The sequence below is a fragment of the Mesitornis unicolor genome, unplaced genomic scaffold (genome assembly GCF_000695765.1).
Source record: "Mesitornis unicolor isolate BGI_N332 unplaced genomic scaffold, ASM69576v1 scaffold22353, whole genome shotgun sequence".
NCBI lineage: Eukaryota > Metazoa > Chordata > Aves > Mesitornithiformes > Mesitornithidae > Mesitornis > Mesitornis unicolor.
In genome coordinates, this window is record NW_010174295.1 from 30,209 (window position 1) to 43,713 (window position 13,505).

The 13,505-nt window shown below is 36.5% G+C and overlaps 1 protein-coding gene and 1 non-coding gene across 2 annotated transcripts in view; both read left to right on the forward strand.

Annotated features, from left to right (window-relative positions):
• Positions 1 to 13,238, forward strand: part of MIB1 (mindbomb E3 ubiquitin protein ligase 1) — a gene marked incomplete at its 5' end in the record, with an annotated part of 40,388 nt that extends 27,150 nt beyond the window's left edge. The window contains 6 exons of the mRNA XM_010181001.1: positions 2,577 to 2,758; positions 4,067 to 4,259; positions 5,430 to 5,508; positions 6,735 to 6,848; positions 7,965 to 8,065; positions 12,806 to 13,238. Coding sequence (XP_010179303.1) covers positions 2,577 to 2,758; positions 4,067 to 4,259; positions 5,430 to 5,508; positions 6,735 to 6,848; positions 7,965 to 8,065; positions 12,806 to 12,946 — 810 coding nt within the window. The remainder of the gene's footprint in view (positions 1 to 2,576; positions 2,759 to 4,066; positions 4,260 to 5,429; positions 5,509 to 6,734; positions 6,849 to 7,964; positions 8,066 to 12,805) is intronic.
• On the forward strand, positions 850 to 921 carry TRNAD-GUC. Its single transcript has one exon. It is a non-coding gene; the product is annotated as a tRNA-Asp (tRNA).
• Positions 13,239 to 13,505: the final 267 nt, after the last annotated feature.

The window sequence follows — 13,505 nt, forward strand, 5'->3', positions numbered from 1 at the left end:
TATTAAAATAAAAAGGGGAGCGGGGAAGACACTACAAGAAACAAATAAATAAAACCCCTTCATGGTTATATCTCTGATCACCTAAAAATGTTCTAATGTTTAAATAAAATCACAATCAACCAGTACCTCCTAGTTTAGCTTCATCGGACTATTGGTCATTTATTGACACTTTGTTTAGCTGCAGAGACAATTTTTGCCTAACAGATTTGGGAAGCTTAAGTAGTGTGGGGAAAGTACATGTCCTTAGAGAAGAGGTGTAAACTTGCTTATCTTAATTTTATGCGGTAACAACATAAAATGTGGCTGAAATGGAAAAGATTTCCAAGCCTGGTTAAAATATACCTGAAAACTCTTTTAAGATGATCAGCAGATCAGACTATCTTGAAAATGTAATTTTGTGGAAAATAGTGAGCACAATACTTGTGCTTATCTACCTATATTTAAATAAAGGTAGTGTAAAAATGCTATAAACTAGATTTTATCAGTAACCAGTTTTAATAGTAACCACCTTTGGCCCAAGATCATATATCAAAAAAAGACCGAATCTAGGCTGCTAAAATATGTGCAGGCATCTGGGCCTTTAAAGCTATCCAAGGACACATTTGTAATTTGTCTTCTGTAAAAGTGCAGGTATAGGTACAGATGATGGATAATAGAGGATAAATAGGATTAATAATTTATTCTGGGAACAGTAAGGCTTTCTTTTTGTGAATATGACTTAAGTTATGTTGATGGAATCTGTGGGGTTTTAAAATTAGTTTTTATTATTTTCTTTAAAGACGGGGGAGACATGTCAGATTCCTTTAGCCTATGTGATAGCAAATCTTATACAGAAGTGCTGAAGGCAGTTCCTCGTTAGTATAGTGGTGAGTATCCCTGCCTGTCACGCGGGAGACCGGGGTTCGATTCCCCGATGGGGAGGCCGCAGATAACATTTTAGGGAAGGCTCCGGGAAAGACCTTATTGCTGCCTTCCAGTTCCTGAAGGGGGCCTATAGGAAAGCTGGAGAGGGACTTTTTACAAGGGCAGGTAGCGATAGAACGAGAGGGGATGGCTTTAAAGTGGAAGAGGGTAGATTTAGACTGGATATTAGGGAGAAATTCTCACCACCTGTGAGGGTGCAGAGACACTGGCACAGGTTGCCCAGGGAAGCTGTGGATGCCCCCTCCCTGGCAGTGTTCACAGCCAGGTTGGATGAGGCTTTGGGCAACCTGGTCTGGTGGGAGGTGTCCCTGCCCATGGCAGAGTTTGGACTGGATGAGCTTTAAGGTCCCTTCCAACCCAAACCATTCTGTGATTCCATTATTCAATGTTTAGTATCTTAGAGTTCATTTTTGCTTGGCTCAATTTTAACTAAATTTGGGCTACTGTCCTGAAAATACCAACCTATGGAGGCACGTCGTGCACCTCTTTTGTAGTATAGTACTTCAAGAAATAATGATTTTTGTTTTTCAGTTGAATAAACTGAAAAAGAAGAAAAATTTCACTTGCAAGATTTTAGTTGTTAATCATATTTGACAAAGCTGGTTGGACAGCAACTTCATTGAAATTTACCTTTTGTTACTTCTTTCTTTGAGCATGGTTTAAAATATGAAACAAACTTTTTATGCATATTCTGACTTTATTTCATAAGTGAGGTTACATGGAATGAGTTCTTTAGCAGGGATTTTTTAGTAGTTCTCTCTGAATGTCAACATTAAGCTGTTGTAATAACTAAACAATTTTTGTCAGGTTTCTTCAGCTGTTTTTCGATAGACTATTCAAAATGCTTGTAGCAAACAATCTCGATAGTACACAAAGTCCTGTGTGTTTTAAAGTGGAACTGAAAAGCATTTCTGTGTTCAGGTGCTAAGAGCAGCAAACCTCATTTCTTTTAATCCTCATTGAACTTTTTAATCCAGCACATTGCAATGATTGTACAGCTGGGAGGAGGAGAAATTTTCTGAAGTACATTCTCCACCATCACAAAAAAAAGTGATTTTAGTTGCTTTCTTACAGATGCAGTGTTCCTTGGTCTAGGGTACTTTTTATTCTAAAGAATTGTTTTATTCCCCAGGCTCACTTAGTGTAATTTAGTTTAATATAGGTATTTTAATTAAAAGGCATTAAAATGCCTTCAAGATTCAAATGATGCCGCTGCCTAAATTGTAACTTTATCTAAAGAAACTAATGAAAGTCAGTATACAGCACAAAGATGCATTTTAGGACTCAAGATTATCTGGAGTGTACTTCAGATTTATTCTGAATGCACCCACTGGGACTTTGCCCTTTACAGTGCGTTTATAGAAGGACAGCCACTTCACAAGTGGTGAAGGAGGCATGCAGGAGATTGAATGCTCCAATAGTTGAACTGTTCCTTGCTGAATTTTAGTTCCTTAAAGGAAAGCTGAGTATAGCTGACTCAAGCAACCGTACGGTTGTTTTGATTTTAGTTCTAGAAGCGCTTCCTTGGGCTTACAGATTTATACATATGTGTATGTATGTGCATGTGTGCATGTCAAGTAGTTTTCCTGTAGCCAGACTATTCCTAACTTTTTTGAGTCTCTCAAGTTGCTTACGTCGTTGTTTTCTTTCAGTTAATAATGGGACTTGGCACTCAGGGAGCGGAGAAGAAGAGTGCAGCGTCTATTGCCTGCTTCCTGGCAGCCAACGGAGCTGACCTCAGCATTCGTAACAAGAAGGGTCAATCTCCTCTCGATCTCTGCCCTGATCCTAGTCTCTGCAAAGCGTTAGCTAAATGTCACAAAGAAAAAGTCAGGTTTGTACATTCATAAGATGTGCAGTTTCCAAATCTCTGCTTTCTGTAGATTAACTGATGTGCTTAAATCATTGTGTCTTTATTAGCAATAGTGTTAAAACCTACAAGGTTTTATTTGACTTTCAATTAATTCTTAATATTCTGTGGTACATTGGCTGCTGTTTACAAATACATTAGTTGAAACTTGCACAAGTCTTACAGGACTTTCATACCTGTTAATATGGGAGGGAGGAGAATGGGAAGGTGGCAATGTCCAGACGGAGGTTGGTAGAACATCATCCCAGAAAAGGTAGAAGGGATGGGAAGCACTGAAAACATAGCTAAGCATTGGGTTGCCCAGGGGGGTTGTGAAATCTCTGCCCATGCAAGTTTTAAAGCCTGGAATGGGCGAAGCCCAGTATAACCTGGTGTGAATTCAGTGTTGAACCTGCTTTGAGCAGGTGACCTCCTGCGTTACCTGCCAATATGAATGATTGTATGATTCTGTAAAAAGAGGAGGAGGGGATAGGCCTGATGTCTTAGAAGCACTTCTTTAGGACTTCTGATTTCAGTGAGATGTCATGTTACCAAGTGCATGCAGTATGAGGAGTTTTAGCTTGCTGCTTGTCCTAGTTGTGTTCCCACCATTGGCTTGCATGATTCTCATCCCTAATTCCTGTATGGAAATCAAAAATGTGCTTTCAAAATACCACAAAGAGAGACTGCTGCCCTGCTGTGTAAGGTGCTTATTTTCTTGAGAGTCTTTCTGTCTGAGTCTGTCCGTCTTTCTCAGCCTCATCCTTGAGGCTGCTGTTCTTTCTCAAGGCTTTCACAAGTCCTTTTATGGGCTTGTGAGGGCTGCAGGAATGAGCTGGTTATGTTCAACACGCGCTCCCTCTGCTGGGTCAGCAGCAGCATAAGAGCAAGATCAGAGGGGAATTCTCTGTGAGAGTTTGGGAGTTCTTTTACAAGCCTGCCATTTACTAAGTATTGGAAGTGTATTCAAGACTAAGTTGTTAAGCTGGGCAGTTCTGAATCTACAGGGTATATCTCAATAACTAAACTTAGGATGGGAAGAAAGGGTTTTTTTACATTCACAAGATACTGTTCTAACTTGTGTGACCTGTTTCTGTACAGTGTCTTATCTGAGCATGAGACCTTGCACTCTGGTGTCAACTCTGTATTTGGGAAAATGCCATTCGGATTGCTTTATGATGATGCACTGATGCCTGAATGCATAGGACTGTATAGACTAAAAGCCAATGGATGTGTATTTTAAATTAGTAGCGTTAAGAATTCTTAAAAGTAAGCTTGACTGCTTCTTTGTAGTGGTCAGGTTGGTTCCCGAAGTCCATCTATGATCAACAACGATTCTGAAACCTTAGAAGAATGTATGGTGTGTTCAGACATGAAGAGAGATACTCTGTTTGGCCCGTGTGGACACATTGCCACGTGTTCTCTGTGTTCGCCACGGGTGAAAAAATGCCTCATCTGTAAAGAACAAGTTCAGTCTAGGACAAAGGTAACATTTTCCAAAGTTTTATTGGTTCCTTTTCTGGTTTTGGTTGAAAAATTTAAAAAAAAAGTCAAGGAAAAGTGTAGCATATTTTAAATGGTATTTTGCCTTACAGGTGTCTCACTAGATAGACGTAGTTTTGCATCATAATGATATCTTGTCCCAGCATTGTATGTTGCTGTCTTGTGCTTGCCTGTACTCATATCCTACCTTACCCCATACTTTTTCCCCACTTTGCAATGTCTTTTATTGTTCAGGTTTGACTAGATTTGGCTAGTCTGCTTCTGTGGTATATTTTTTTCCTGCTTCAGAGTAAATATAGGAATTGTAAATATGAATTTATACTGGTTTTACTGTTCATTCTCCTATTTTTACTACTTATTCACTGTTCTGCCATGCATATTATAAAAGGCGAAATGTTAACACAGTGTGCGCTCCTTTTCTCTGGGCTTCCTTTATAGTCAGTGAAAAGGTTCTGCCACTGGGTAATTCACAGCAGCAAAGTAAGGCTTCTACTGCTGCTCATCTAGCTAAAGAAGCTGCTCTGTGGAAATCAGCTTCCCCAGGTGAAAGCTAACCTTTGTGAATAACCGTCCTTTGACATCTTTTGCTAAATTAGATTGAGTGTGAAATATCTGTTCAATACATCTCTTATACTCTTCTAGATTAAAAACTTACGGTAATATCTACAAGGCTAAGAAATGAATGAACCTAGACAACAGTTCTATGAAGTGGAAAAGGTAGTTCAGGCTAGTATGGAGTGGTATGTGGTGGCCGTGGTCACACGATATATACAGTGCATCACATTAAAGGGCTTGAGAAACCCTAACCCAGAATATTAAAACAGATTACTATAGAAGTCTCTTGTAAGTGTATTTAAATATATGTGGCGAACAAAGAAGAAGAGAACACAGAAAAAGAAACATTTTTTTGTCTTAGCTGCTTCTCCATGCCTATCAGTGTACTGAATATACAAATATTGCCAGCAGATACCTACTCTTAGAAGTCAGTGTGATAACTCATTTAAATTGCATTTTGACATGCTGAATTAATTAAAAGAACACTAGATGGAGCTTCTTGAAGTCCACATGCCTTGCAAAAGAGAGCATAAAAGCAAATTAACGTAGAGAGATGGAGGTAAACTTTTATCATATGTGCGTTTGTTATTCTTTACAGATTGAAGAATGCGTAGTATGCTCAGACAAAAAGGCAGCAGTGCTCTTCCAGCCTTGTGGTCATATGTGTGCCTGTGAGAGTAAGTAAACTTGAAAGGAAGTTATTTTTGAAGTAATCTTGAAACAGAACATTTTTAATGAGATTGCTAAAAGCTCATTAGTAATCTAACTTGTTGTCCAGTTTACTTGACATTCTGGTGTGATAGAATTCTGGCATTACTTGGTGTGCTGGTAATGAAATTATTGGAGGACAAACTGGAAATTTTCAAAAATTCAGAAAGCAAATTATCTTCTATCTGATTTATTTAATTGTGAGTAGTCTTGTTTAGATTATAGAAGCCTGCTGTATATCGTTAAAACTTCTGAAGTAATTAGAATTAGTTTTATTGCGTTGTTGTAGCTTTTTGGGGGACATTCAGATGTGCAAATGGTGTTCTAAAATAATACTGTAAATATATATTATGCTTCATTTGCTGATCTACAGATTTGCACAAGGGCTATACCTTCCCTTAAAAGAATCATCTTATATCTTTGGAAAAACCACCAGTTATGGTTCACTTGTTTCTTTGCTACATGAGATAAATCAGACATAGGAGATGTCCAGAATTCTTGTGGTTTTGAGAGTATATGAATGAGAATGCAGCCATCAATCACATTGTCGCCAGACATTTTAGGGTTTTGCTGAAGGATCATTTGCCTAGAGAAGAGGAGTCTTTTTTACTAAGGATCTACCTAAGTGGGAAGGTAATCATTCCCATAAGTAACTGCTTGCTTGGTCTTGCTAAAGAAGTCTGGATTTATGAGACATAATCATTTGCCTTTTGTGGAAGAATTACAGCTTCCTTTCTAGGTTTATATAAGAAGATACAGGTTTACTCTTATAAGGATAAGGAGCCACACCTGTTTACCCCTGGAGTATTAGGACAGTAAAGAGATTCTTTGTTTTAAAGAAGAAAGCAAGTAGTTGAGACATTCTTGGAAGTTCTGGTCTCAGTTGTGTGTGATTTTACTTCTTTAATTGCTGTAGTTCTTGTGAAATAGACATCCATTTGGAGAAAGAGGAACCTGCTCACTTGAAATACGTTGACATAAACAGAATAGGTCTACTTTGAGTCACAAACAAGACATTGTTTATAGGTGTGATTTGCAGAAAATGATGTGAAGATGAACACAAATAGCTATTTGTATTATAAGAATCTCTTATGGCATTGCTATGTAGTTACTGTGAATAAACAAGCTCATGGATAGGAAAGAAGGAAAATGAAATAGCAGGATTCAGAGTTGATATTGTTCTCTGTCCTCTCAGATTGTGCAAGCTTGATGAAGAAATGTGTGCAGTGTCGGGCAGTGGTCGAGCGAAGAGTGCCTTTCATAATGTGCTGCGGAGGGAAAGGTACAGAAGATACCACTGATGATATTTGTGAGTGACTCCAAAACCATACTCTTACACATTCCCCCACCAACTTCTTATTGTCATTCTTTTAAATGACCTAAATCTTTCTTCTCCTGTTTAAAGAAAAGTGTAATTAAAAACAGTGTTAAGCAAGATATCCATTTGCTGTTTGCACTACTTTCTACATGGGTAGCAGCAGATGCGATGGTGACACTGGTCATTACACTGAAGGATTGCTTCCAGCATCTGGAGTAGAAGCTGAAGCATAGATGACTTCTTGGCCACTTATTAATAACCTATGGAGCAAAAGCTTGAAGACTGTAATTGTATAAATGAGCAAGTAAATGTTTGGGGTTTTTCTCGCTTCTAAAACTGACTGATAAAGGAATTTGCATCTAGGTACAAGCAACTGCCATAACATACTGTTCAGTTTTACATCTCCTGCTTTTAAACTTCTTGTGACTTCTCTGAATAATTTATATGAATGATTTGAATTTATTCTGTGTGTGTATGTGCGGTCTGCAGTGTTTGAATTGAATTTATGTCAATTGGAATATTAGGTCATTGTTGTCTGTTCCTAAATAGGTAAATGTAATAATAATCCTTAAAATCAGATTTTTAATATACTGGAAATTTAAAATCTGTCATTTGAAATACTTCTCAGTTTTTCCTGTTTCTTATAGTAACATTACTTCCTGAATCAGTCAAATTCAGGAATGTTAATCTGATCTTGTTCAGATTTTGGACAAAATATTTCCTAAACACGCAGTTTTGAACACCAAATAGAATCAACTGTGTGGATAAAAAGTCTTTTCAGTTGAAAAGATTTGGCTTTATCTTTTACATGTGCAAAAAAATTTACTGGAGAAACTTCATGGCAAATAAGAAGTCTGAGAATATTAAGGGGCTGCAGGCATTTTGAGCATCATTATTGAAGTATTTGTCAAAGAAGCATTGCCACTAAACTCAGAAGTTCTTTATGAATTGAGCTGCAGTAATGTAGTGAATTTAAATAGATTATCAAATATGTTTTACCAGCTTTATTTCGGATAACTGAGAATTGTAGTTAGTACACTGGAAATAATTATTCCTATTTAATAGATTGATGCGTGATTACGTATCTTTACTTTCTCTAAATTACAGCAAGTGGAAACATTCCAGTTTTGCAGAAAGACAAAGACAACACCAATGTCAATGCAGATGTACAGAAGCTGCAGCAACAGTTACAAGACATTAAGGAACAGGTAAAAGCTGTAAAATTTTATGAATCACTAAAATAATTGAAAAAGCATCTTCTTTTATTAAAACAAAACACGGTAAAGTGCTTCAGGTCTTAAATTTTAGTTAAATAACCAATACTTTTTTAATGTGATGTGGCTTGTATGTCTTCTATGTACAGGTTTTAAAAAACAAATCAAGTGCTCATGTTTGATAATCCATCTATTAGAGAGCCTGTGTTGGTGTGACTAAGAAAAGGATGCTCTGCCCAGTCAGTTTGTTCTCTGCCTGTTCAGCTGACCTGAGTGTATAGGTACAGCAGAAGCTGTTTTCACAGAACAGTAACAAAAGTAGACATTCTTCACTATTCTGTACTTCCCCGAATCTTTACTTGTCTGTTATGAGCTGCCTTTCAACAGTGGCTGATGTGTGAAGGTGATAGGTTATGCATTCTTCAAAAAATTGTGTGGCTGCAAAATTAAATTTTTGAAAGTACTGTACATGTAATTGGAATATTTGGAATGTAAATGGTAAGGTTTGTCTTTTGCAATTATGCATAGTGTTTGCAGGAGGAAATTTATACAGATTTGCAATAGATTGTATTAATTATTCATTGGTTAAGTTACGTGCCATTTAGAAACCTAATGAAAACTTAGAAGTAATGTTTCAAATAACTGACAGTTAGCTATTTAAATTTGGTATGTCTGTTAACACTAGTTCCATCAGAAGCATTTAAGTAGTCATCTACATGCAGCACTTTCCTGTGTTAAATTACTAAATTGTTTTCTTTTCCATCTGAACAAAGAAAAATCTGATTTTGAGATTTTTCAGCAGTTAAAGGACATGGGGTATTTTTGGCTTCCCTGTGCGTAACACAATTGGAAGAAACCTCTCACGGATACAGGAAGCAGAGAAGCATTCTTACTGTATTACTTGCCTTTTCCTCTTATTACAGCAGCCAGTAATACTTCAGTGATGGCAGCATTGCACCTAGTCCTGGTAGTTGTTGCTCTTAGCTGTCCATGTGCATAAAAGCTGAAACTAAAGTGTTTAGGTTGCCAGTTCTAGGTCCCATATCTCTAAATGCTTTAAATCTGGGAGCTGATACACTGTCAAGTTTTAACCTCATTGGCGTGTCTGTGAAGAGCTGTTCCTGTTGTAGAGAGACTTGGCCAACACCCCAGTAGTAAAAATCCAAATACCCAGTTCAAGATAGATGCCTTTGTAGTTTTTGCTTGTAAAAGAACATGCGAATTAAAAATTGTCATGTGAAAAATGCACGTCTGTCTTGATGGTAACATCTAGAGTTTCTAGATATCTCTAATATCCTACATCTACTGTGTAGCTTCTGGTTTACTTTTTAACATTGGATGAAAAGGATAAGGTTACTGCTTTGGCATTTAAAATCATATATGCAAAATATGCAGATGAATGCTGAAATGGAAGTATTTTCTTCAGATGTATTTTTTGTGGTTATTTTAGGAGTTTATGTAAGATTGGAGTTGTATTTGGGCATGGTACTACTCTGTGTGTAGGGACATGAAAGGAAAACTACTTTGTTACTGTTTTTCTTCTTGATAGATGTGATCTCAGGTTGTTGGTTTTTTTTCAGTTTTTCTTAGGCACTCTTTTATTCTCCACAGTTTGGTCTTACCTTTGGGATTTGCTAGCCAGAAGCTTTCTAATATCAGAAAGTTATGCTGTATTAGAGAGAAAAGAATCATTAATTTATATGTCGCTTTCTACTTTTTATTTTCTGGTTTTCATATTTGCAGTAGTAAGAAAGATCTAATGTCAGAATGCTTTGAGAATCTAAATGCTCTGTTTTGCTTTGAAATGCATTTTTGACCGATAATTTATTTTGAATGAGTATAAAACTGAAGATTATTCAGTGCCTCTGACTAGGGAAAGCTGGTTCTGATGGTTCTTATGTGCATCCTGGCCTGAAACTCATGTTTTCTTTAGTGTCTTTTCTGCTTAGTCTTGTGACAGGGCAAGTTGTGTATCATACTTGCGAGTAGCCAGTTGGATTTGGTTAAAGTTAGTTGTTGCATCTTTTAAATTTGTGCTTAAAATGATGCACAGCATTTCACTATAATTGTGCATTCTTTTCATTTGTGCTTTAACAGTTCGGTCTTCAGGTTACGTTGATGTTTTTGTACTTAAAAGTAATTTGTTTTCTTTCAGCAGGTATAATCCTATGTTTCAACTCATACCTTCAGTGATAATCTAATATGTTAGTACAGCAAGCTTTTAAAACCATTTCTGGTGTCAAGCAGAAGTGATGCTGATGTCAACAGAATCTCCCACATCTGATGACCACACCATTCTTCAGGAATTCCCTGAATGTGAACCCTTTTGACTGTAATTGTAATGCCTTCACTCCATTTCATACATAATCACCATCATCTGTCTAAAATCTTATGCATGTTCCTTCACCATACTTACATCACTTTCTTTCTCCTTAAAAATAAATTTATTTTGTCACTGTGCACCTGTATATTGTTGGAAAACTGTTTTTAGTAAGTAGGAATTGATATTTCAAGCAGTTTAAAAGACCTTGTTAGTCATAAAAATGGATTTTAATTGCAAACTCAATTATACTTTTAAAGGTATGATAAGCACTTTTTCAGACTACTTTTACTTATCCAAAGAAGTAGTTCTCACATAGAACAGGTATAGTTCCTGCAAACAGGAAGCTTGGTTGTTCCTGCCAGTTGAATTTTGCTACTGTGTGAAATAATTTAAATGTTAAAATAGTATCATATTAAGAAATTAAACAGCTAATGTATTTTAAATACTTTGCATTTGTACTAAGCTGGAGAAAATGGACAATTTGCTAATACTGCATGCAGTCACAGAAAAGATATGTAAAATTAAAATGGTAGGATTTCTGTACTTCACTGAATGAAATAATCAAAAGTAACGGAGTTTGGATAAAGTTTTTCTTTAAAAAAAAATTCTGAACCCCTCGATGAATGTTTGCTCTTTCAAATGGTGGCATGGCAGTTGGAAAGAAACAGACCCTTGTAACTTCAGTAATTCTGACATTCTCTTTAGGTACAAAAGCAAATAAGCTAAAAACATAGAATAAAGGCTACAAGTTTTTTCTTCAAAGATGAGATTTGGGTTTGTTTTGTCAGTCCTTGTCAAAGGACATCATGTCAATACTATCAGGTTATAGACACTTGTCACAGGACAGCTGTGTATTTGTTGGAAATAGCAGTTTCATTGACACCTGAAAACTGTAGGTTACTGGAGGAGGGGTGCTCTGATTGCCTTCTTGGGATGTGAAGGTGATGACTTGGTGTGAATGGAAAACTAGCAGGACTCACTGACAGATAGTTGGTCTTCTGCTAATTTTTAGTTTGAGAATTTGTCTGGAAGTTTTACGTTCCTTCTAGACCATTATACTGGTATCCTGGAAATTAAAACAGGCATCTGGCCAGATGCCATGCCAATTAAAACTCTACATAAGCAGACTGATGGTGATTTATTTTTTTTTTTTTAATTCACAAAGCTAATTAACCTAGGAAGTAAAACCTACTGCTTACATAGAAGGTGTGCTTTAAGGCTTTTACTGAATAGGGTTCCTGCTGTGGATCCTCTCTTTCATGAAATGAACAAACTGAGGTGAACCCCTAGTGATGAGTATGGTCATCACAACAAGTCACAGGTGCAAAGTGGTGATAAAATGAATTTGCATTTGAAATATGAGCCCCGTCAGTATTTCGTATTATATATGAGATCAACATTTATAAGTGTTACATATGAGTAGTGTGTCTCAGATCTGAAGACATCGTAGATTTGATTTGTTGGACTACAGAGTGGTCTTAACAATTATCATCCGTTATAATATCTATTCATTCACTAACCTTAGATAAATGGTTATAAATTAAATCCTAATATGGCTGCAATATGTTTATGGTGAAGGAACATGCCTTACCAAAACTTCAATTTCTGCGTGTGCCAAAAGATGAAGGATATTGTTCCTCGGTGACCTGGTACAAAATGAACTCTTCTGTTGAAGAACTTTAGGAGATCTTTTTGAGGCATTGGCTGTCACTTTCACGTTCAGCAATTGAAACTGATTTTAAAAGTTTGCTGTGCTACTGTTGTAACTGAAGGTCATGGATTTATTAAATTGCTCTTCATTTTATACCTGAGATGTTCTTTTGGTTGAAAAGCTAGATAACTTCGATGAGCAAGGGCTGGAATTACCAGTATTGAATCTGTATGTGTAATATTAATTATGCAGCATTTTTATTACTTCTGCATGTGTTCAGTGCTTGGTGTTTAAAGGTAAGTATATGAGTGGCTAGGTACCCTGAGAAGAAATTGATGAATGATTGCCCCAGCATTGCACACATAAAGGTGTTTGTGTTGTGTGTGTTCCCGGAAGATTACATGGCATAAAGGGAAACATTGAAGAATGGCTTAATGTTGTAAACATGGGTAATGATACTGAAAATGTGATGTCAGTCTACTGCTGGATAGCCTTACTTAAAGGGATCATATTTTAAAAAAAGCTGCATAGATTTTATGTAATGATGGGGTAGGAAAAGCACAATTATTTCAAGTCAGTGTGAAGTAAAAATGTGATTTAGAAAAAAAATACCTAGTTTTCAGGTTAGTGGCTGCGTTGTGCAATGGCAATATGCTTAAGGTGGCGTATTTATTGTAAAATTTCAATAATTTATGTATTGCATACTCAGTACTGTATCTCTACTGCCATTAACTATGTAACCTGTCAAAATCTTTTGCAGACTATGTGTCCTGTCTGCCTGGACCGTCTGAAGAACATGATCTTTCTCTGTGGCCATGGAACATGTCAACTCTGCGGAGACCGAATGAGTGAATGCCCTATATGCCGCAAGGCGATTGAACGAAGGATCCTTTTGTATTGAGCAGTGGAACTGGTGTCTTTTATTAGCTTATGAAACAATAAGGACATTTTGATGGTCTGAATCTCCATCAGTGTGAAAGGCAGTAAAGGGTTCTGATGAAAACATTTCTAATACTGTAGCACAGGTTCATTGCATGGTAATTGTTTAAAGACTGTGAACACACCAAATAAGAGAACAGTATTTGAACAGTCAGCTTTTAGCTTTACTCTTGATAAACATCTAAGCTAATTTAAAGCAGTCTTTTTTTCATTTTCTTTGTCGTCTTCTTCCCCTTAAAGTGTAAAGGGACAATCTTACTTGGTTTCGTTCATGTTTTTTTTAATGTTTGTCAGTTGTCAAGGGTTTTTTTTTATATTGTCAGTTAATATCAAATAAATAATTAGTAATTTGTTTTATGCTTTTCTGAACAATGTTCAAATTTCCTGTGACAGTTATTATTCACAGTAGTTTCCATCTTGAAATATGCAGTAATGCAAAATCAGTACGAAATGTGTACATGGTAGTAATAAATATCAATCTAATCCTATAGGATCAGACCTCAAAATACAATGTTAAGGTA